A 21,478-nucleotide genomic window follows, 5' to 3' on the forward strand; every position below is an offset into this window, starting at 1 on the left:
AACTAAACATATACCTCATGTGTGGCTGAGCAATTCCACCACTAGGTATTTACCCAAGTGCAATGAAACATGTGCATAAAACCACTTATCCAAGAATGTTCACTGCAGCTTTAGTCATAGCAGCCAGTGATGGCCAGCCCAGGTGGCCATCAGTGGGATGATGATGAATTAAACTATGGTAAATTCTTGTAATGGAATATTTCATAGTCATAAAGGAGAACATAGGTATTACTGATACATAGCAGCATGAAAGAATCTTAAAAACATTATGCTTAGTGAAAGGAGCCTTACATAAGAGAGTTATACAGTATAATTCCATTTATATGAGATTCTAGAGCAGGCAAAACTAATGCATGGCAGAAAAAAATCAAAACAGTATGCGTGTCTGGGGAGAGGAGCATGAGGAAACTTTCTGGGGTGAGGAATATGTTTTATATCTTAGGAGTTTTGCTTATACGAGTGTGTACATGTGTCTGAACAGCAGAAGTACTTAAAATCTGTGCCTTTCATTGAATGCAAAATTTATAGCAAAGAAATGGAATAACATTGAACTTCAGTTAAAGATATGAATGCTGTATTTGAGGAGAGTTTACTGATGTCTGCAGTTTACTTTGAAATGCAGCAAACAAGTAAGATAGAAGGGTGGACAGATTTGTGATAAAGAAGACTTAAGTATAATGTCAGTGACTGTTGCATGGTTTCTATCCGGTGGTCCCTGTAAAATTCTTTCAACTTAGGTGAATGTTGGGACATTTTCATAATTTTTTTAATGAAAAAACAAGAACTTTTTTCACTTCTGCCACAAATTCAGACTTACCTGAAGAGTGTTCCTTTGTACCAGACTTATGAGGCTATGCAGCCACTGTTTGCTAAGATCTGACTTTAACCCCTCCTCCCCCACACAAGAGAGTCAGTGAATAGCTGCTCTTCCCACACTGTGACATCAGTGGATAGACTTTACCAGAAATTTCAGTGTCAGAGCCACTAGTCTTGGCTGTCACACCACTGGAATAGCTTCAGATAGGAGTCAGTGCCAATGGCAGGTAGGGCAGAGCTGAAGACCAACTGTATGAAGTGAAAGCTATGATGTCACCTTTCCATAATTTGGGAGGATGGAGAAAATGAGGGAGGACTGAGACGAAAATGCATGTATAATGAAATCCACCATTGTTTTACACTACGTTGAAAACTGTAAAAGGAGTGGTTATAATTATAAAATAATGAGATGAGATGAAATCAAGGGGTAATGAAACAATCGAATCATGCTCTTCTGATTTCCCTATTTCTCAGATCTTTTCCAGGCCTCTCCACCCAAAGTGATAATAAATTGATGGCTCATATAAATCACTACTCTTTTTCTTCTTTGATGTTTACTAATAGAACGAAAATGTATTTAAGTCCACTGTTGATTCTGGCTCTAGTAGATGACTTAAGTGCACACATGTGTGAACAATCTTTTCCTCATTTATGTTGTTTTGTGATCCCATGTTCTTGGCTCTGCATTTGTGAATAATTGAGTGAAAGAATTTCTAGCATTCGTAAAATATCATAGCAGCCTTTTTCCAAATTTTTAATTTTCTTCAGTTTTTTTCAAAATCTTTTAATAGTTTATACTGAGTAATGCAAGTTTACCTAAATAGGTGTATGTTTAGGATATGTCGTAAATAATTGAAAATGAAAAGCTGATCTCTAGAAAAATGACATGGAAAAAGGGGAAGACCCTGCTCTTGGGTTACTCAACAGAGAACTTGGAACTGGGCTTCCACTTCTCTACTTTGAGTAATTTTCTCTTGCTAATGCCTGAAGAATGTGAAGGAGGTAATGGGAGCAAATGCAGCAGAGAAATGTGCTTGTCTTTCAAGACTGTGTGCCCGAGATCGCTGCCTATTCTTCCTCAACCCAGCCTTCTCTGAACTTACCGTCACCTTACCACATCCGTACATGCAGCATAGTCGAGAGTCCTTTCATAGAATTGTACAACTAAGAGGGACTTTAAAATTCATTTAAGTCTAACTTGCTCATTTTATAAATGAAGAGACTGAGGCCCAGGTTGAAGTACAGTTTGTTTTCTTGTAGAAGGAGGACTATTAGACCATCTAAATAGTATTAAAGTAATAAGTCCGGACGCTATTTGTTAATTCTTTCTACACATCCTGAATTCTTCACTTTTCATGTTGGACATTAGTTAGACCCTCTGAATACCATATTGAAGGAGACAGTCCCCACACGGGGGAATTTCGTCTCTTTAAAGACTAAGCTACTCCCGTACAGAATGTTCCTTGTGCAGGAATATGAGTCAACACGGTGTTGTTGGAACCCTTAGGAGGAAGCTGCTTCTCCAGTTTGGGGGGGCGGGGTGCGGTCAATAAAAGCTCCCTCACAGAAGTGAGTTCTGACTGAGCTCTGAAGGACAGTTCTTAGCCAGGCAAAGAATTGAGGAAAGGGGTTTCAGGAGTAAAACAGTGGCGTGTCGTAAGGTCCTCAGGTAAGAGATAATGGAACACAAATTCCCTGTATAATCCCTTCCAGCTCTGTAATTTTATACCTTTATCCAAGTAGCACAGCTCCTTGCCTGTCATAGGTATCTGTGTGTTTCTTAGGGCCATTCATTGTCTTTAGCACTTTTTGCCTTAAGGAAGTTGTTGTTAGGCTGGCTCCTTTCCTGGAATCTAAGCCCACATCAGAAAGGCCATGTCACCGTTACCCTGTATCACCCATAGCCATGCACAGTGCTTACTTAGCACATAGTGGACTCCCAGTAGATTGTGAGTCCTTGCACAACTGTGTCTCCTAACACATCCTTGGGGTTCTCTGTTCTGCCTCTACAGTATTCTTAAACTCTTTCTAGAATCTCTGAAATCTCCATGTTCCCTCCAAAACTCTTACTAGTTTATCAGCTACCTCTCAGCTGATTGTAGAGCTTCTAATCTGGAATTTTAACTAATTCAGTTCACAGAAGTTTGTATCAATTAGGTATAAAACTGCTGTTCAGAGCTGGCCTCAGGTGTGTAATTAACGGATTGTCTAATTTGATATACATTAATTTCTTTGGTGCTAGCCTGTCTTCCCTGCTAATAACCCTGGTAATATGAAAAGGACAGAAGGTAACGTTAAATGTGAAGCCTTCCGCCCGTCTTTGGTAGTGTAGCCAAAGCAGAATAGCGTCCCAGGCCATAAAACTCATTATGAAGTAGGAGTTATGAAACACATTCATTCATTCTGCTTAAGAATGCATGGTTCTATCTTGCACCATATAAAAGTTTAGACTATTTTATGAGTGTCTGCCAAGTACTAAGGAGGTTACAGGAGTGAATATAAGGAACTACTTATATTCCTACAAAGTAGGACTAAAGAGCTATAAATGAGATTGAAACGTAAGGTTATGTGACTTCAATAGAGAGGATACTCTATTTGGAACTGGAAAGGAGAAATCATGATGGAGATGCAACTCTACTGAGTCTGGAAGTTTGGATAAGATTCTGATGGTGATAAGTTGTTTCAGTGTTGTCTCTGTTATACCATGCCTTTTCTCCTAGGTAGGTATGAAAAGAATATGCTATATTAGGCACCTAGAATATGTGGAACGTCTGGAACAACCACTGAAGAACATGATAGACTGTCAAAGAGAAATTAACAAAGTGATTGGCCTCAGTGACAGGTGCCCATGGTGGCATGTCCCGTGTTTATAATGTACTCAGTTGTATATTTGGAGTGTACAGTGCACCGAGAATTCATAAGCACATGTTACCTTCTGTAAATAAAAGAGGGATAGCAGTAACACCATACCTCCCCCATAGAACTGTTGTATAAGCCATTGGTAAACATGACTAATTATGATTGTCTGTTTGGATAGATGAACAGTTTCTAAGTTCCAGCTATTACCCAGTTCATGCCAGTATTGTTTGCTATCAAAAATTTTCTCTCTTTTTGGAGTTCCCACCATGGCTCAGTGGTTAACAAATCTGACTAGCATCCATGAGGATGCAGGTTTGATCCCTGGCCTTGATCAGGGGTTAAGGATCCAGCGTTACTGTGAGCTGTGGTGTAGGTCGCGGACGCAGCTCAAATCCTGCATTGCTATGGCTGTGGTGCAGGCCAGCAGCTACAGCTCTGATTCAACCCCTAGCCTGGGAACCTCCATATGCCTCAGGTGTGGCCCTAAAAAGCAAAAAAAAAAAAAAAAAAATACAAAGAAAGAAAATAATAAATAAAAGAATTTTCTCTTTTTTTGCAACCAACAAATTTTTCAGACTAGCTTTTATAGAGAGATTGCATGTTGTGAAGTCAAATGAGCAAAGGTGCCTCCATGCCCACAGAAGATTCACTTCAACTGAGAAAGGGATTACCTGCCAAGTGTCAACTGAAAAGTAAATCTCTCAAAAATTGGCAAAACGTTTTCAATCTCATTTGAAAAAATGAAAAGCATTTGTGCGATTTGGAGATGTTAACCGTTTCCAGCGTACCAGTGAATCCGTTATTCCATCAAATAATGAGGTGGTTTGACCCCAGCCCACAGTGAGAAGCATACACAATTGCATCACAACACACTATGCTTAGGAGCGTGTAGACAGACCTATAACAGAAACTGAAGCTTCATAAAACAGAGTTCATTCTTAACCACATCCCCTGGAAGTTGTTGCTCTGGTGTGTTTCTTTTTGTTGTTTTTAATGCTGTTCACAATCCAGTAAACTGATGCCCAATTCACTGATACGCTTCAGCCTGCACGTTGAAAAACACTGCTTATTGCAAGATTTTTTTGATATCAACTTCAGTTTTGAAATGGTTTTTATCCAGCATAAATTTTCAAAATCACATTTACATTTCTAACTCTGGCCACTGGCTTAAATTGTTTTTTTTTTTTTTCTTCTGTTAATCAGGTATCAACATGGTTTTTTACCACCTTTTCTGTCTCAGGCCTGAAGGACAAAATCCACCATGTGGACAGCCTCCACCAGCTATTTTCTGCCATCTCGCCAGAACAGATCGACTTTCCTCCTTTTGTCCTTGAATATGATGCCAGGGTAAGAAGTACCAGGAATTCTCCCTCACCTGCTGTAGTGTTGTAACTGTTTTATAGAGCAGTGCTTATAAGCACAGCATCTTTTCACCATGAGATGATATTAATGCAGTTAAGGTGTTTTAGTAAATTTGATAGTATCATTTGACATTCTTTTCCTACAGCGAATTTAGGAAAATGCTTGGTTCTGAGAGGGCTTTTCCAAAACCCAGGAAACTTCAGTGGGAGGTATTTCTGCTGTAGGTTTAAAGCCAATCCTTGCTTATATTGTCATTTTTCTACCACCTTTGAGACACACCTCTGCCCAATTTTGTTAAGACCGAATAGCTTTTCATCTTCATAAATAGAGCCTGAAGAATCTGTTAGTGTCCAACGTTTTTCAGCATTAATTATCAGCCAGGTAGCCTATCTTAGTCTCTACTCGACTAAAAGTTTCATTTTGCTAAAAGTTATATAATGTTTGTAAGAGCATCAGCAATGACCTTATTACTTACAGATGCATTTGTGAATATAGTAAACACTAAGGGCTACTCCAAATTTCATCAAAGCTCTATTCCATTGTGTTTAGTCACACTATCACTTAAAAATGAAAACAAAAACAAAAAAGGAACAAGTTTGGCCCGAAAGTTATCAATCTCCTTATTCAGTGTCTTTGTGTATGAATTAGGGAATGTATTTGAAGGTTATATTAAGTTCAAAATGAATTATTCTTCCCTAATTAGTGTAAACCATGTACAAAGTAAATATTCTACAAGACATTTTCTCTGTACCATTTGTCTGATTTTAGTTATGATTTCTGTTTCACTCTATGTGAAGAGCAACGTATTTAGTGTGTTCTAATAGCTAATAAAATTTCATGTTTCGCTTCTGCACAGATGATTTGTAATTCGAGTGACTGGATAATAATAGAAAGATTGGTAAATGTACGGGAAGGGAAAAAGATTATCAGTTTTTATTTCTTGCAGATTGCTAGAGTAGAAAATGAATCCTATTATGTTCTTTGAATTATACATAACTCTTTTTAGTATTTTTTAAAAAATGGATAGCTGGAAATGTGAAAGGCAGTGACGTTTTGATGCCAACAATTTGGAATAATGACTCAATACTGATGTCCGGATTCATTGTTTATTTTCTGGGGTAGAAATATATAAGTTCAGTTGTATTGGTTTGAAAACCCAAAGGGTCGATTTTTAAGCCAACACATTTTCTGTATACTTAAGGGCCTAGAAAGCAGGTTTTCATCAAATATCAACACTACACTCAAGCTTGGTTTTGGTTTTTAGTGTTTTGTGTGCATGGTTTTATCGGGGGTTTTTTGTATTTTATATATCAAATACAGGCCTAATTAATAATGTGGTTAATCAAAATTAAATAACCTATAATCAAACACTTCGGTCACTGGATCATCTTTCCGTAGCAGTATTAGAGCTTTCTAAGATTGAGGTATTAGGCCATCCACATATGAAGGCCAAAGAGAGGAATAAAAAGAGGGAGGAAACAAAGAAGCTATCGGGAGATATGTGGAAAGGGCAGCCAGAGGGCAGATCACTAGATGCTGCTTTATGTGTTATGCTGCAGTACCTTAGCTCCTCTGTGGTCGGTGGGGAGCGTCCTGCTGGGGAGAACCGCCGTTATGTTCCTGTTTAGAAAGATGGTTAAAGAATGTCAAGCGACAGGCAAGGAGACAAGTAAGAGGTTTTCAGAGAAAGCACGGGGAGAAATGAGACTAAAGCTACCACAGTGGTAGTGATGATGGCAAGGGTTTGAAGATCTCAGAGATATCTAGAAGTCGACATTTTAGGAAATGCAATCCATAGCATTATGGTGACTGAGCAGCCGGCTACTGCCAGGGAATGAAGGAGGAAAGATGCCTAAGGTGACCACCAGAGTTTTAGCTTTAGGAGACTCAGAGAATGGTGTTGCCACCGTCCCTGATAGGCAATTTGAAGGAAAAGCATTGGGGCAGGGGTGGGGCTTGGAGAGAAGAGAGGACAGGTGGTCTGTCCAGTTTGCAGTGCCCTGTGGGACATTGAGGTGGAGGTATGGAAGGTGGTTGGATGTTACCTTGTAAAGAAAACTTTTCCTTTTGCTAGGAAGAATTAAGAATATGATTAGAGAAGAGGAAATGAGTGTCGAGTTGGTTAATTTTATCATGATGTCGAAGTGTGCCTTGCCCAAAATAGGCTGTTCATTTGGCGAAGGTATGATGTGGTGTTGGTTGTTGGCAAGTTTCAGGAGCTTCTGTGTTTCTGAATCTTAGGGGACTTAGAATAGTGACGAAAGTTTTATAGGTTTAAAGGGAGCTTTGAAGGAAGTTAGAAGGTAATTTTTACCTATCTAGATCAAAATGGTACTGAGACCATTTCAGAAAGGGAGTTAGCATTTTTATAAATACAATCAAAGTAGAGAGTGTACAGATTTACCTGGTAATAGTTCTTCAAAGTTCTGTGATCGTTTCCAGAAATAGAGAAAATATTTTATTGCTTGTCAGTCTTTTCCACACTGTGAGATTAATATAAAAGCGCTTTTTCATAGTATTAAGAATTAGATTTGCCCTTCTTACTTTATCACAATTTAATGTAGATATAAGAAACCTAGAAAAATATTGCAGTGGAATGGAATGGAGAAATTTAAAAGATGGATAGTGAACCATTTCTTTTCAGTTGAACTTCAGAATAGATTTCTCTCTTACAGCATGTGTCTTAAGTACAGCTTCCATGCACATTGAGAATACTGGAGTGATCAGAATAACAGTTTTTTGTTTTTTGTTTGTTTTTTCTTTTTATGGCCGCACCCATGGCATATGGAAGTTCCCAGGCCAGGGATTGAATCTGAGCCACAGCTGTGACCTATGCCACAGTCACAGCAGTGCCAGATCCTTTCACCCACTAAGCCAGGATGGGGATCCACCCTGCAACTCTATAGTGACCCGAGCTGCTGCAGTCAGATTCTAAACCTACCATGTCACGGTGGGAACTCCTGTATAACAGTTTTTGGTAGGAAATTCTAAAATACAAAAACAAATGTTTTGCATTATTCTTTTCAAAAAGTGTATCCAATCCTTGGATTTGTTTCTACCGTTTTTTTTTTTTTTTTTAATCTTTTTGCTGCCTGCTCAGATCTATAATCAGAAAGTAAGTTCTCCTGGATAGTCTCGTTTTCCTGGTTATGGTTCTAGGATCAATTTCTGCTCCAGAGCATTTGCTCTGAAGAATGGCAGAGCTTTTGATTCAGTGACCTGAATAACATTTAACTGCCTACTATGTTTAAGACTGGGGGAATTAATGCTGCATAATAACAGTAATGTAAATAAACCATAAAGCAATGCTGTTTTCATCCTGCCTCTCATTCTCCTTATCTGCTATCCGACATTCATGCTAAGCATTTTTTTTATTTACGGTTTACTGAAAAACAGGTTACTTGTCAAAGAAATACTTTCCTTAATAACAAGAAATGAGGAGTTCCTGTCGTGACTCAGTGGTTAGTGAATCCAACTAGGAATGATGAGGTTGCAGGTTTGATCCCTGGCCTTGCTCAGTGGGTTAAGGATCTGGCGCTGCCGTGAGCTGTGGTATGTATAGGTCGCAGACGCAGCTCAGATCCCGAGTTGCTGTGGCTCAGGTGTAGGCTGGCGGCTATAGCTCCGATTAGACCCCTAGCCTGGGAATCTCCATGTGCTGCAGGAGCGGCGGCCCTAGAAAAGGCAAAAAAAAAAATGAGTCATAAGTCTCATAAATCTGATTTCAGGTCCATCTTACCATAAAGCTAGCTGTCTTGATTTTTATTAAGATAAAGTTAGCCAAAATATAGTCAGAAAATGTCCCCTTACACTGATTCGTCGCTTGCTACCCTTGACATTGAAGTTTGGCATTTATTCTCCATCCTGATCTTGGATGCCCTAAAAATTGTAATTGTTGAAAGCCTTCCCACTCAGGCATGTCATGGAAAAGACTCGTTTCCGCCAGCACAGTTACCGCTATTAAATCCCTCAGTGATCATTTTTGTTTCATAACTCAGAGATTCAGCCCACGGCGAGACATCATAGTCTAATGCAAAAGAACCTGGGCTTTTTAGATTTGGGTAGACGTGGATTTACATTCAGGCTCTTCTGGTTGCCAGTTAGGTGACCTACGTGCAATTATGCCATCTTTGTGATGCTCAGTTTCCTGTTCTGTAAAATGAGGATGTTAACCTGCTTACGGCATCATGTGAGGATATAAAGGAATGATGAAAGAAGAGTGCTGATTAAGTGTCTGGCACATAAGAATGGTAATAGTATTTTTAAATATTATCATCCTGATTCCCACTGCGTGCGTGACGCCAACTCTGATGACAGGCCTGCTCAGGGCCAGGCCAGGCCTGGGCTAGACATTTTCCATCTGTTTTATCGTTGACTTTTATAGTCCCAGTTACAGTGATCATAGTATTTATTGTTCTTGTCTTTTTTTTTTTTTTTCTTTCTACAGGAAAATGGGCCTTATTATACATCTTATCCCCCATCACCAGATTTGTGACCTGCTGTCTTTCCGTGCTCCTGGTTTCTAAGGACGCCACTTTCTCCACAGATCACTACCTATTGAAGGGATATTCATTTTTGCTGTACAGATCCAGAGAGCCTTTTGTCCCCACCTCTCTGGTATTTTTTTATTGACTGTATATTTTCTGGCACATAAGCACTCTGAAAATGGTAGGCCATTCCGAACTGTACACTTATTTTAAATTTGTATATTTGTATCAAATGAAAATGTTCACTTTTCGAGGGTCCTTAATAGAAATGGGGGAGCAATTTTTGAGTATCTTCAGTTTCCTGAAAGGACACTGGATTCTCCATTAGACAAGCCACAGTGTTGTCCACATCATCTCTTTAACCTTGCACGCTTTCTTTGTGTACTCAAGTGTTTCTGAAAATATATAGAACCACCGTACGCTGACCCGATGCATTGTTTGCTTCAGATCCTGGCATCACATCTTATACAGACCATTTGGTTATGTTAAAAGAGAATTGTCTGGGATCAAGGATATAGAGATGTCACACACATCAAATTAGCGAAATAGGGGTCTCGGACTTTTACTGCACCAGTTAAGACTTAAGATTTCAGGACTGACCTTCCTTGTATTAAATGATTCGTTCAGATTGTCACTGGTCTAGTCTCCACAGTAGGGGAAACAAGAAGACTGTATCTTGAGCCTTTTTGCTATAATTCTAGGTGATTTGGTCTCCTCATTCGACAGGAGTGCACACATTAGAAGCCTTCAGTGGAGGGCAACTGCTAAAGACTCTCTCAGTGAGCTTAGAGAGCTGCTTTCCCAGAGGCATGAATGATGGGAGGGCATCCTTGCGGTGTGTCTCAAGGCAACGCAGAGTTGCCTACCCCAAGATGAAAGAAGTGTGTTTCAGTGAACAAAATTCCAGACTCCTTTTTGCCACTCAGGCTTTGTTTGTGCCTTAACTTGCTAATGAATAAAATTAGCATTATGCGACCTATCTCACAGAGCTATCCTGAGGGTAGCCCTTAGGAAGGGTTTTGATGACCTTGGATGAAAAGTGCTAGGACTAGAGTTTGTGTGATGGGGTGTCTTCATTTAGCCTTTAAATGATAAGAAATACACTTGAAGGAGTGTTGCAGGGCACTCCTCTTGTCCTTGGCACCTCTTGAGTGATTTCCCTTTTCTGGGGACAAGAGCTGTTAGTGCAAAATCCCAACTGTTAGGACGTCCTTCCTACGCTTGGTCCAGAATTTCTTCTGGCCTACTCCTCCTCCAGTGCTACACTTTAACGAGAGGCAGCTGTTAGCCCTTTTAAACATTACTTCTTGCATGAAGGTCAAACCATTATCATTTCCATCTGGGTGTCTTCATATTCCTTTTGATTCTTCCGTTAACCGCCCATCCCCCTCACCCTGTCATGTATACTGGCAGTTCAGAGAAGAAAAGGTAGAACTCTCCTGTCCCAGTGTGCTCAGGATTGACGCTTCCAAGGATCCCATTCTTGTATTGAAATTAATTCTTCAGCGGGGCGATAAACATTTTTCTTGATTTGGTAGGGAGATCCACCTGTAGTTGTGTTAACCCCATCCTCTATTTTCCCACATAAACAAAAAGGGGCTTTACGTTTCTTAGATAAGCAGTCTTATCTTTCGCATGTAATGGACACATTTGCTTTGTGCCCAGAAGTAATACCACTTGTTCCTTACATATGCTTATTTGTTAAGGACTTCCTATTATGTTCCCTAGGTCATCAGGTCTAGACAGCCAGTCAAATGTTTGATATTAAGCTTCCTCTCAAAACATTCCTCCTTAACCCCTTGAGCCTTAACCTTTAAAAAAAATCTGAAAAAATTAACCTCATCCTCTCCAGTCAACTGTGAGTTCATATTTGAGGTATCCTTTCACTGGGAACAGTTGTAAAAACATGCCAGCTTTTCTTTGTTAAAGGTGGACCTGGCTACCTTCAGTTGGCATCTGGCCTGAATCATTTCCTCTATAAATAATAGAGCATTCAGGCTACTTTGCTATTTGAAAAGAAGCAAATTTGTATGTATAATTTCTTATATATAGGCCATAACGTTGAAAGGATGGCTTCTTGCTATCTTGACACTAGTGTATTAACAATGAGTAACGTAAGCAAGAATGTTTCATTGATGTCCTAGGGTAAAGGTTACATGGGACTGTATACATATCAACTGCATTTGGTAGTTTGATGGTCACAAAAGATGATGTTGCTCTTCTCAATGAAACTGAATTTGATACGGGACCAAGTTCAGGCTTTTAGAGCTGTCTGAAGTATTATGTAATGGAGTTGTTTCAACATACTAAATCCTAGGCGGGGAACATAATGACCTTGATATTGAAATGAAAAAGTAACGTTCAGTATACATCTGCCTTTTTCCAAAGGTTAGATCGCCTAGGTAACACACCACTTTTAAGGACACGTTAGAGGATAAAGGGATAAAGAGGACCATGAGCATCTGATGTTAATTCAAGGCACCAGCAAGCCCTTAATTTTATTGAACTTTGGTCAGGCCAAATGCTAGTTGGATTGAGGCAGAAACAACTTATAAAATATTAAGTTAATTCATGAATCAGTTCGTAAAAGGCATCCTATGATTTTTAAAACAAGTTTGTTACTTGCTTCAGCATATATTTGGATTCTTACCTATGTTCATTCTTAACTCATCTATGTCTTTATTTCTTGACAGCAAAAATGACTTCTTAGAAAAAGAACTCAGTCTTGGAGTTCCCATCATGTCTCAGCAGTAACGAACCCGACTAGTATCCACGAGGATGTGGGTCCCACCCCTGGCCTCGCTCAGTGGTTAAGGATCAGGTGTTGCCATGAGCTGTGGTATATAGGTCGCAGATGCAGCCCGGATCCCGGATCCCACGTTGCTGTGCCTGAGGCATAGGCCAGCAGCTACAGTTGCAGTTTGACCTAGCCTGGAGCTTCCATATGCCTGAGGTGCGGCCCTAAAAACAAAACAAAACAAAACCTCAGTATTTATTAGACTCTTGAGGCTTAGAGACCAAGCGGTTCATGTTTTAAAGATTTTCTTTTCTTTAATATATATCTTATGTCATTGGCTGGTGCTTTTTTATATTTATTTTTTCCAAAGGTAATCCGTCTACATTAGTTTGAAACTGATTAACAGAGGATTTTTAGAGGATTTTTAGTAGGATAAATGGGTGTAGATTTTTAATCAAATATCTGAAGTTTAAAATGATTAAAATATCTTCCATTTCTAGAGAGGGATGAGTATAATCATCCTAAAATATCTGAATAATCATCCCTCTCTAGAGGGATGTAGTAGAAGAACATGGCTTACCTCTTTCTTCCTCTCCTCAGTTTGCTTAGATATTTTTTAGTCAATTCAAACTGTAGGTAATGGTTTCATCTTTTCTTTGCTGCAGTTAATAGGAAAGCAAGAAAATGTAGTTTCAGTATAAGCAAAAAATCACTCTTTGTGTTTCCCTTGATACATTGCCTGTGTATCTATGTATATAGAGTTTAAGTTGCTTAATATATGGACATAAATTATTGAAATTTGAAGTGCAGAAAGAGAAGACTTGTATGATTCTAGGAACAGGGATTGATTGTATTAAGAACGAAAGGACTACCAGGTAGCATGTAAACCCCCTTTGAAACTGGAGTTAGCCAGTGAGTTTCAGATTGTGGTTCTCTTAAATTACGGTCATTGTAATCCACATGCACTGGAATATTTCACCTGTACGGGTGCTGATATACCTCGTGGTATAGGATGGACTCTTGGTTTGTGATCGCCTGAGACCCTGAAGGGTCAAGGTGGGTTCTACCTGTAATCTAGGTCATATCCTAAACCCAGAGATTCTAAGGGTTGCCTTATAGGGATTATAATATGGCTTATATGACCCAGATGTAGAGAACAGAGAGCAATAAAAAGCCTAGCTTAAGCTTTGATTCTACCAAAATAGTCTTTGAGCCAGTGGTATCAAGGTCATTTTAGATGTGAGTGGCTCTCTTCAGTATTAGTTGTTATCTTTGTTTTCTGTGCTTCCAAGAACAGTTATCTTTCAATCTTTTTAAATACAGCATGACTTAAATGTATAGGGTCTCTGGAAGTTCCCTTTGTGACGCAGCAGCAACGAATCCGACTAGGAACTATGAGGTTGCGGGTTCGATCCCTGGGCTCGCTCAGTGGGTTAAGGATCCGGCATTGCTGTGAGCTGTGGTGTAGGTTGCAGATGCGGCTCAGATCTAGGTGTTGCTGTGGCCCTGGCGTAGGCCAGCAGCTTTAGCTCTGACTAGACCCCTATCCTGGGAACTTCCATATGCCATGGGTGCAGCCCTAGAAAGACAAAAGACCAAAAAAAAAAAAACGTATAGGGTCTCTGAGTTCAAGAAAAGCATAGATATTCTCTAGGTGAATTATACTAACAAAATCATATCTGCTGAATGTGATCTAATATTTTTGTTGAACAGTTAAAACTAATACATTTTGCATATACAGTCTTACTTTTTTTTTTGGTAATGTTGTTTTGTTAGTGTAAGCACATAGTCATCATAAACTGAGCCAAGACTTTGTCAAACCAGATGTTGTGGACCAAAATATTTAAATAAGAGCTTAACATATGTAAATGATTTTAATTGCTGTTGGGCAAAGGAGACCTAACAATGTTTTGATTGATTTGATCTTAAAATTTGTTCAAAATTCAGAAAGCTTTTATGAATGTTTTGTACTTAAAAATATATTTTGTTCTTTATGAATTAGAAGTTAGACCCTTTTTAAAGAGAGTCCACCTCTATGCAAATACAGCCATTAAGAATTGGGTGATAAATGGCAATTTTTAAATTGAACCTCAGCCAAGTACAGTCTTTTTTGGCCAATTACACCTGACATTTCTCTAATCATCAAAATTAGCCTACAGAGGAGTTCCCGTCGTGGTGCAGAAGAAAGGAATCTGACTAGGAACCGTGAGGTTGCACGTTCGATTACTGGCCTCACTCAGTGGGTTTAGGATCTGGCGTTGCCGTGAGCTGTAGTGTAAGTTGCAGACGTGGCTCGGATCTGGGGTTGCTGTGGCTGTGGGGTAGGCTGGTGGCTATAGCTCCAATTTGACCCCTAGCCTAGGAACCTCCATCTGCCACTGGTGCAGCCTAGAAAAGACAAAAAGACAAAAAAAAAAAAATTAGCCTACAGAGCAGTACAAAATGTGATGAATTTTATTGTCAGCCTTCTCTATGGAGACCTAGACTAGTACTTCTCAGACTTTAATGTGCATATATTAAACAGCTGGGAATATGTTGAAATGCAGATTCTGATACAGTAGGTTGGGGACAGCCTGAGATTCTAGTGTCTAAAAAGTTCTTAGGTGATATCAGTGCTCCAGGTCCCAAGACCACACTCCAAGTAAAAGCACCTAGACTATATCTAGCTTCCATATTTCCCCTGTTTCTGGTAAAGGAGACAGCACTATCATTGTAATTCCTTCTGTGGGCCGGACACTCACACATTCCTTATCTCATTTAATCTTCTTACAAAGCCTGTGAGGTAGGTGGTGGTAAAGTTTAAGTGATCTGCTAAAACCCAAACACACAAGCAATGTGGAATAGCGCAGTGTTTCTCAGACTTGAATAATGCACATCCGCTTTTAATAAGGAGAAATTCTTTTAGCGCCTTAGTTTTTACTTTATTTTGTTATAATGGTATCTAGGTTTATATATTATATATGAATGCCTTATGTTTTTAGCTCTTGCACAAATATAAAACCAAAAGTGTACAGATTAGACACAAGCAACACTAAAACGAATACAACTTAAAATAACGTTAACGAAATATGGTGGATGATGATGTTTTGCCAAAGTGAAACTGTCCCTCGTATTTTATTATGGTGTGAGTACCAGAGTGCAGGTTCTTTCGTGTTCCGCATACACCTATGACCATGGGCTAGGAGGTGACTCAGTTCTTCCACTCTTTTTCTCCATTCACACTATTACTTTCCTTTGTTTAACACATAATGATGTTATTTGGTTGTCCTCTAGCTTGAATGCATCGTTTTCCTATTAAGTCAGCCTCTGTTCTCCATAAGCCTTACACAACTAAAGCAGAAGCTGGCTTAACATGCAAGTAAAGACATGTACAAACCTAGGCATTGAAACATTCTGGCTACATTTGGTGTTAAGGCAGTTATCCGGATCATCCAGAACATGAATATTAATTATTTTTAAAATGTTCATCAACATGAAAAAATGTCTAATTCTTATAGTAAACTCATGGATCTCCCACTCCACAAAGACGCATAATTCCTCTCTTTCTCTCTCTCCCTCTCCACTGCACTCTCTCTCTCTCTCCAGCCCCCCCAACAATATTTTTCACTGTGATTAACAAAATTGGTTCTTGGGCTTCTGATGTACCTGGGTTCAGACCCTGGGCACGTTTCTCAACATTTTCTGAACCTTAGTGTTTTCATGTATTAAACAGGGATAGTAATACTCATTGAATAATTAAGAGACATAAATGCAATCATGATCATAAAGCATGCGTAGTGTTTAGAAATAGTAGCTATCATTGCTTTGATTAGAAGTAATAATAACTGACATTTGAGAACATACCCTGTGCCTTCAACTTTGCTAAACTCGTTGTATGTGTTATCTTATGTATTGACTTGTAGGATTGGGGTTCAAATCCAAGTCTGACTCCAAAGCTCATGCTCTTATAAAAAAGAATCTAATATAGACCGTCAATGTAAGTTGCTTATTTTAAAAGTTATTTAATGTTAAATTTGTATTATAAAATTAATAATGTCTCCCTGAAGGGAAATAACTAAGTTTCCTTTTAATGATTGGGAGTGTGCTAATAATCAAGTTGACGTAGATTACAGGTAAATTTCTTTTAAAATCTGTCATGCTAGGCTGTGGTCCAGTGAAAGAATATTAGGATCATTAGTCTCAACTTGTGCATTTAAGATTCATAACTAATGGTAACATGAGATTCTCCCTGAGTCTTTTTTTTTTCTTTTTTTTTTTTTTTTGGCAGAAAAATAATTTTCCCCCACCAGTATTATCATAATATTTCTTGATGGTCTGAAGAATAATACACAGACATCTTAGTTTTCACCTGTAAAATATATTTTTTAAAATTGTTCTGGGAGTTCCCGTCGTGGCTCAGTGGAAACAAATCTGACTAGTATCCATGAGGATGCAGATTCGATCCCTGGCCTTGCTTCGTGGGTTAAGGATCCGGTGTTGCCATGAGCTGTAATGTAGGTGGCAGACGTGGCTTGGATCCCACGTTGCTGTGGCTGTGGCGTAGCCCAGCAGCTCTGACTAGACCGCTACCTGGGAATTGCCATATGCTGCGCATTTGGCCCTAAAAAAGAAAGAAAAAAAAACCAAACTGTTGTTCAAAAAAACGAAAAACAAAAATTGTTCTAACTCTCCTTTTAAATAGTTTCTATATTCTCGCTTTTCCTAGTTTTCTATTTTAAAAAATCTGAAGTTTTGAAAAATGAACACGCATACCTGGAGGCTGGCCTTTTTTTGTTTTGCTTTTTTATCTAATTGGGTGAAGGGAGAAAATACCAGAAGACAGTTGTAAGAACTCATTTATTAACAAAGATAGTATGTATCAAATTAAACGTCTTTCCCTACTTACCAAAATATTTGCAGAAATTACCAGGGACACATTAAATGTGAGGCTGTCATTGAATTTTATTAAAATTTGTTGTAAAAATACTTCCCTTTATGCCATATGTATATAATATATATGCCAGATAATAATCTATGTTGTGGAAATTTTTGATTGTTTCCAATCCAGCCTCTTTTCCCCCATCAGCATAATCTTTAAGCTCAGTGAAGCCATGCCTTTCCGTACATGTGCATTATCAAGACAGAAGCTGCGTTTTCTGTGTTACTTCCCTGCCGCATCCTGTATCGCAGCATAAGGAAATTGTTCTGGCTTCACATTATAGGTACAGCCCAGGTCTACTTGATTTTCTCCATTTTAGCGATCTGCTGTTTGATTTGGGTTGTGAGCTCTACTTCAGTTCAAGTTAATTTCCTCTTTCTCTTATTAATGTTAAGACTGGTTGACTTAACTTTTCTCTTTTTTGCTTCTTTAAAAATCCAAATGTACTCTTTGTAAGTATGTATGTAAAGCCTCTGACAGTTATGTCTTCCAGTTCAGACGTGTCTGGCATTTTCATCTTGAAATGCTAATTATAAATGATAACGTCCTTGCTATTTTAAACATTTTAGGTGAATTATATTTTCTAAGAATCTTTTTTCCTATAGTAAAGTAGGTGTTAAAATTTATTGTGAAAGAGGCATTGTTCTTAAACAGTGGAGAACCACAGAACCCTCTTATTTTACTGATGAAGAAATGGAGGCCCAGGCAGGTTAAGGCAGGTTGGACTCAGAGCCAGATCATGAGGATTGTAGGTAGTTTGAGGAGCACCTTGCCAGCTAGAGCTAGAGCTCTTTGATTTAACTATGCGCAGCTACTTGAATGTGACATTCCCTCTTATGTCCTCCAAAGTAGGGTTTTCTAATCATTTATTTTTTATTGACGTTGCCCTTGGCTCAGCCAAGTTCTAGGGGAAGACCAAGTTCAGGAGTTCAGCAGAGGTTATCAGTCATCATTCAGGGACTGTGAAAATACCTGGGGGTGGGAGGTGGATTTAATTTGAAGTTATAGGTTTGAGGTTTTTAGCTTTTTACCCAATAATCCATTCACTCCCATTCACTATCCACCTCTTAAACAAAAATTCCTCCTTTTAGCAAAGTTGATCAAGAAAGCAGCCTACCTCTTTGGAAATCAAATAACACTGAGGAAATGCTGAGCTGAATGTGCTGAATGTATGCCACCCAGGAAACTACACAGACTTTGGCAGTGCTACCCAATCAAGTGCCACAATAAGCTCTATGTTAAAATTATGGAGGCTCTTGCAGGAGAAACTGAAGTTTTACCTATGAGCCCATTTTTCTGACATTTAGTTTTATGGCACAAAAATTCTCTCGGTTACGTGTTCCTGAATCAGTGAGCAAGAGCACAATACAGAGAAATGTTCCACTTTTTCCACTCATTCAGTGAACAGTTACTAAGGATCCATACGTTAAAGGAATGCTGGCCGCTGTAACAAATACACTGAAAGCACATAATGGCTTAAACACAATAGAAATTTATTTATTGCGTAAAGTCTGAGCAGATTGCTGGTGAGCAAGCAGCTCTTCTCCAAGTCCTGATGCAGAGACCTAAACTCCTTCAATTCTGTGGCTCCATCTTCTTCAACATGTAGCTCTCAAAGGATCCACGCTTTTCTAGTTGAATCTGGCAGATGGGAAAGAACCCAGAGGACTTGCCCACAAGGTTTTTTTATGCCAGACCTGAAGGTGGCACGTGTCACTTCCAGTCATATTCCACTGTTTAGAAGTCGGTCATGGGCTCCACCTAACTGCAACGTCAGGAGGTAAGGAATGGGGTCTAACTGTGGGTCCAGGATAGGAATTTGGTGCTGCTCAGCTTTCTCCAGTAATCCAGGCAGTCTATTCTGTGCTGGAAAAAAATAAGCCATGAAAAATATATTCCAGCCAAGTAGAAATAAATTACTCTGTAATGAAAGAAATGCTCCCCTAGAGAGATGTCAAGTGTCAGAGAAGGGCATTGGCACATGATCACAACTTTGCCTGGAACAAAACCCCATGGCATAGCTCGGGACCGCTCTCAATCGAAGCCCTGTCACCAGATGTGCACATGCTCTGGAGCAGACAGACTAGGCGGGCATCCAGATGCTGTTTATTGAACTTATCTTACTACTTAAAGTCTGTGAATCAAGAGTATTGTCCTGTTAGCAATGCCGGTTTGCAGGCCTCACCCCAGAGCTACAGCATCTCACTCAGCATTTTATCAAGCTTCCCCCAGGTGATCTACGTCCACATGAAGGTTTGAGTCACTGTTGTAATCCTGGCTCCAAATGATTGTGATTATTTGTATGATTTTAGCCAGATTACTCACTCTGTCCCTTCACCTCTTCATCTGTACGATGGGGGTGAGGGTATCTCCAGAGATAACGTCCACAGAGTTAAATAACACCTGACACTTAGCAAGTAATGGATATTTTCTCACACTAAGGGTTTATTTTAAAAATAACTAAAAGGAGATACAGCTCTTTGAGCTGTAACCATTGAACTCATCCTCTTTCAGTCCTTCTTTAGTCACACTGAGGACTTTAGCCCTTTGAAATGGTGAGAGGGTTTTTAATTCATATAGTCTAGTGTTCCTTAGAAATGAGTAAGCCCAGAAAAATAAACATTTCCAGAGTCAACAAGTAGTGTTTGTCCTAGTAAGCCCTCATATAGACAGCAGCCATGATTTTAATCTATGAACTATCAGGCTACAAACTTTATACACAGAAATGATCCACTAACCTGCTGACCTTGAGAGACACTAACTTCTTAAAGACTTTAGTCATAACATCTATAGTTAGCTTAGATTAATTGAAATAGGAGAAACCAGATATTTGTAGGTCAAATAATTTTGTTCAACCAGAAAATAACTTGGATTTCAACCTTTCAGGAATGTGTTTTAGTAGTATAATCTTAATGCCTCATTTAGTAAGTATAATATATGCACATTGAAGTTAGTTTTTGGCTTTATGTAGTAACTTAGAAACGTATCTAGATCTTTCAGTGCCTTGAGTTTATCTGTTTAATACTGTTTCTCTTAATCCTACGTGGCTAGTATAGAAAGTTATCAGAGATAAGGCTAATTACGTACTGCCCTAAGAACACCATCTTGGACTTAAAAGCATCTTTCAAGTCACTTCCTAATATCAGCTTATGTGACTTTCTTTCTCTTAAATTATAATCTTAGAATTCCAGTTTAATTAAGGTATGTTTATTGTTGTTATAGGTGGTTTACCTTATGCTCACCAAATTTTTTTAAGTTGAAAAATAAATTGGACAACCTTAATGATTATGGCCTTCATTCCAGGAAAGGAGCAAGCCAAAACCACTCACATTTTAGTTCAAATAGGAACATTTAAGCCTAAATTTGTATACAGTCCTATGCATTTAGAGCTGGCTTCCCAATTCATAGAAAAAAAAATCACCCTAACATTTGCCAGGCGAAGTCCAGCATGTTGCATGTTGTTTGCTTTTTACAGCACTTAGTACAAGGCCAGAACTAAGAAGTGCTAATACTTTCTTCTTGAATCCTTTTTGTTGATCTGTTGTCCTAGCAAATCCAACTTTGAACCTCATATAACTCACATAGGAGTTACACAAGAAACGGGAAAAAGGCAGGAATCTCATTTTTTAGTCTCAGTAGTAAAATGGCACAGTGTTAGAACACTCTGGGGGAGGGGCGGTTGCTTGTTCTGCTTTTATGTTTATAATTTATTGTAACATGTACCAAAATCAAATTATACTAGAATCCTCCATTATATCCTTTTTGAGTATAAAGACTTCTATTTCTATTCTAATCTAATGGAGTTTATCCTTTTTTGGTGTGTTCATTTTTATTTTCTCTTTCCTTTTTTTTTTTTTTTTTTTTTAGCAGCTTTAATGAGATACAACTCACATATCCTAAGATTCAACCATTTAAAGTGTACAGTTCCCTGGTTTTTAGTACATTCAGAGGTGCAGACCATCACCGTTAGCTACTTTCAGACCATTTTCAACCTCTTAAAAGCAAACCCACCCCTCCCCGTCTTCGCCATCCTCCCTCCTGTGCCGTGTGTCCTCCAGGACATTTCGTGTTGCACTCATCAGTAGAACAGAGTCTCCATAAACATTTGTTGAATAAAACCTACTGAAGCCACCAGCCAGGGGTGGCACCTAAGGAGTAATGGAAAGGGCAGTGGAATTGGTGTCAAAAGGCTGGATTCAGATCCTGACTGATGCTCACTTGCTGTGTTGTTCTGGGTGTAGAGCCACTTAGCCTTCGCAGCCTTAGTTTTCACGTCTGTAAAATGTAGACAGCAGTATC

General features: G+C 38.9%; 1 protein-coding gene across 1 annotated transcript in view; it reads left to right on the plus strand.

The window, feature by feature from the left end:
* GDAP2 (ganglioside induced differentiation associated protein 2) overlaps positions 1–20,972 on the plus strand; it is a 75,839-nt gene extending 54,867 nt beyond the window's left edge. Inside the window, exons 13-14 of the mRNA XM_021090826.1 lie at positions 4,879–5,022; positions 9,485–20,972. Of these exons, the coding sequence (XP_020946485.1) occupies positions 4,879–5,022; positions 9,485–9,532 (192 nt within the window). The 3' untranslated portion in view covers positions 9,533–20,972. The remainder of the gene's footprint in view (positions 1–4,878; positions 5,023–9,484) is intronic.

The sequence above is a fragment of the Sus scrofa genome, chromosome 4, assembly GCF_000003025.6.
Source record: "Sus scrofa isolate TJ Tabasco breed Duroc chromosome 4, Sscrofa11.1, whole genome shotgun sequence".
In the NCBI taxonomy this organism is placed as follows: domain Eukaryota; kingdom Metazoa; phylum Chordata; class Mammalia; order Artiodactyla; family Suidae; genus Sus; species Sus scrofa.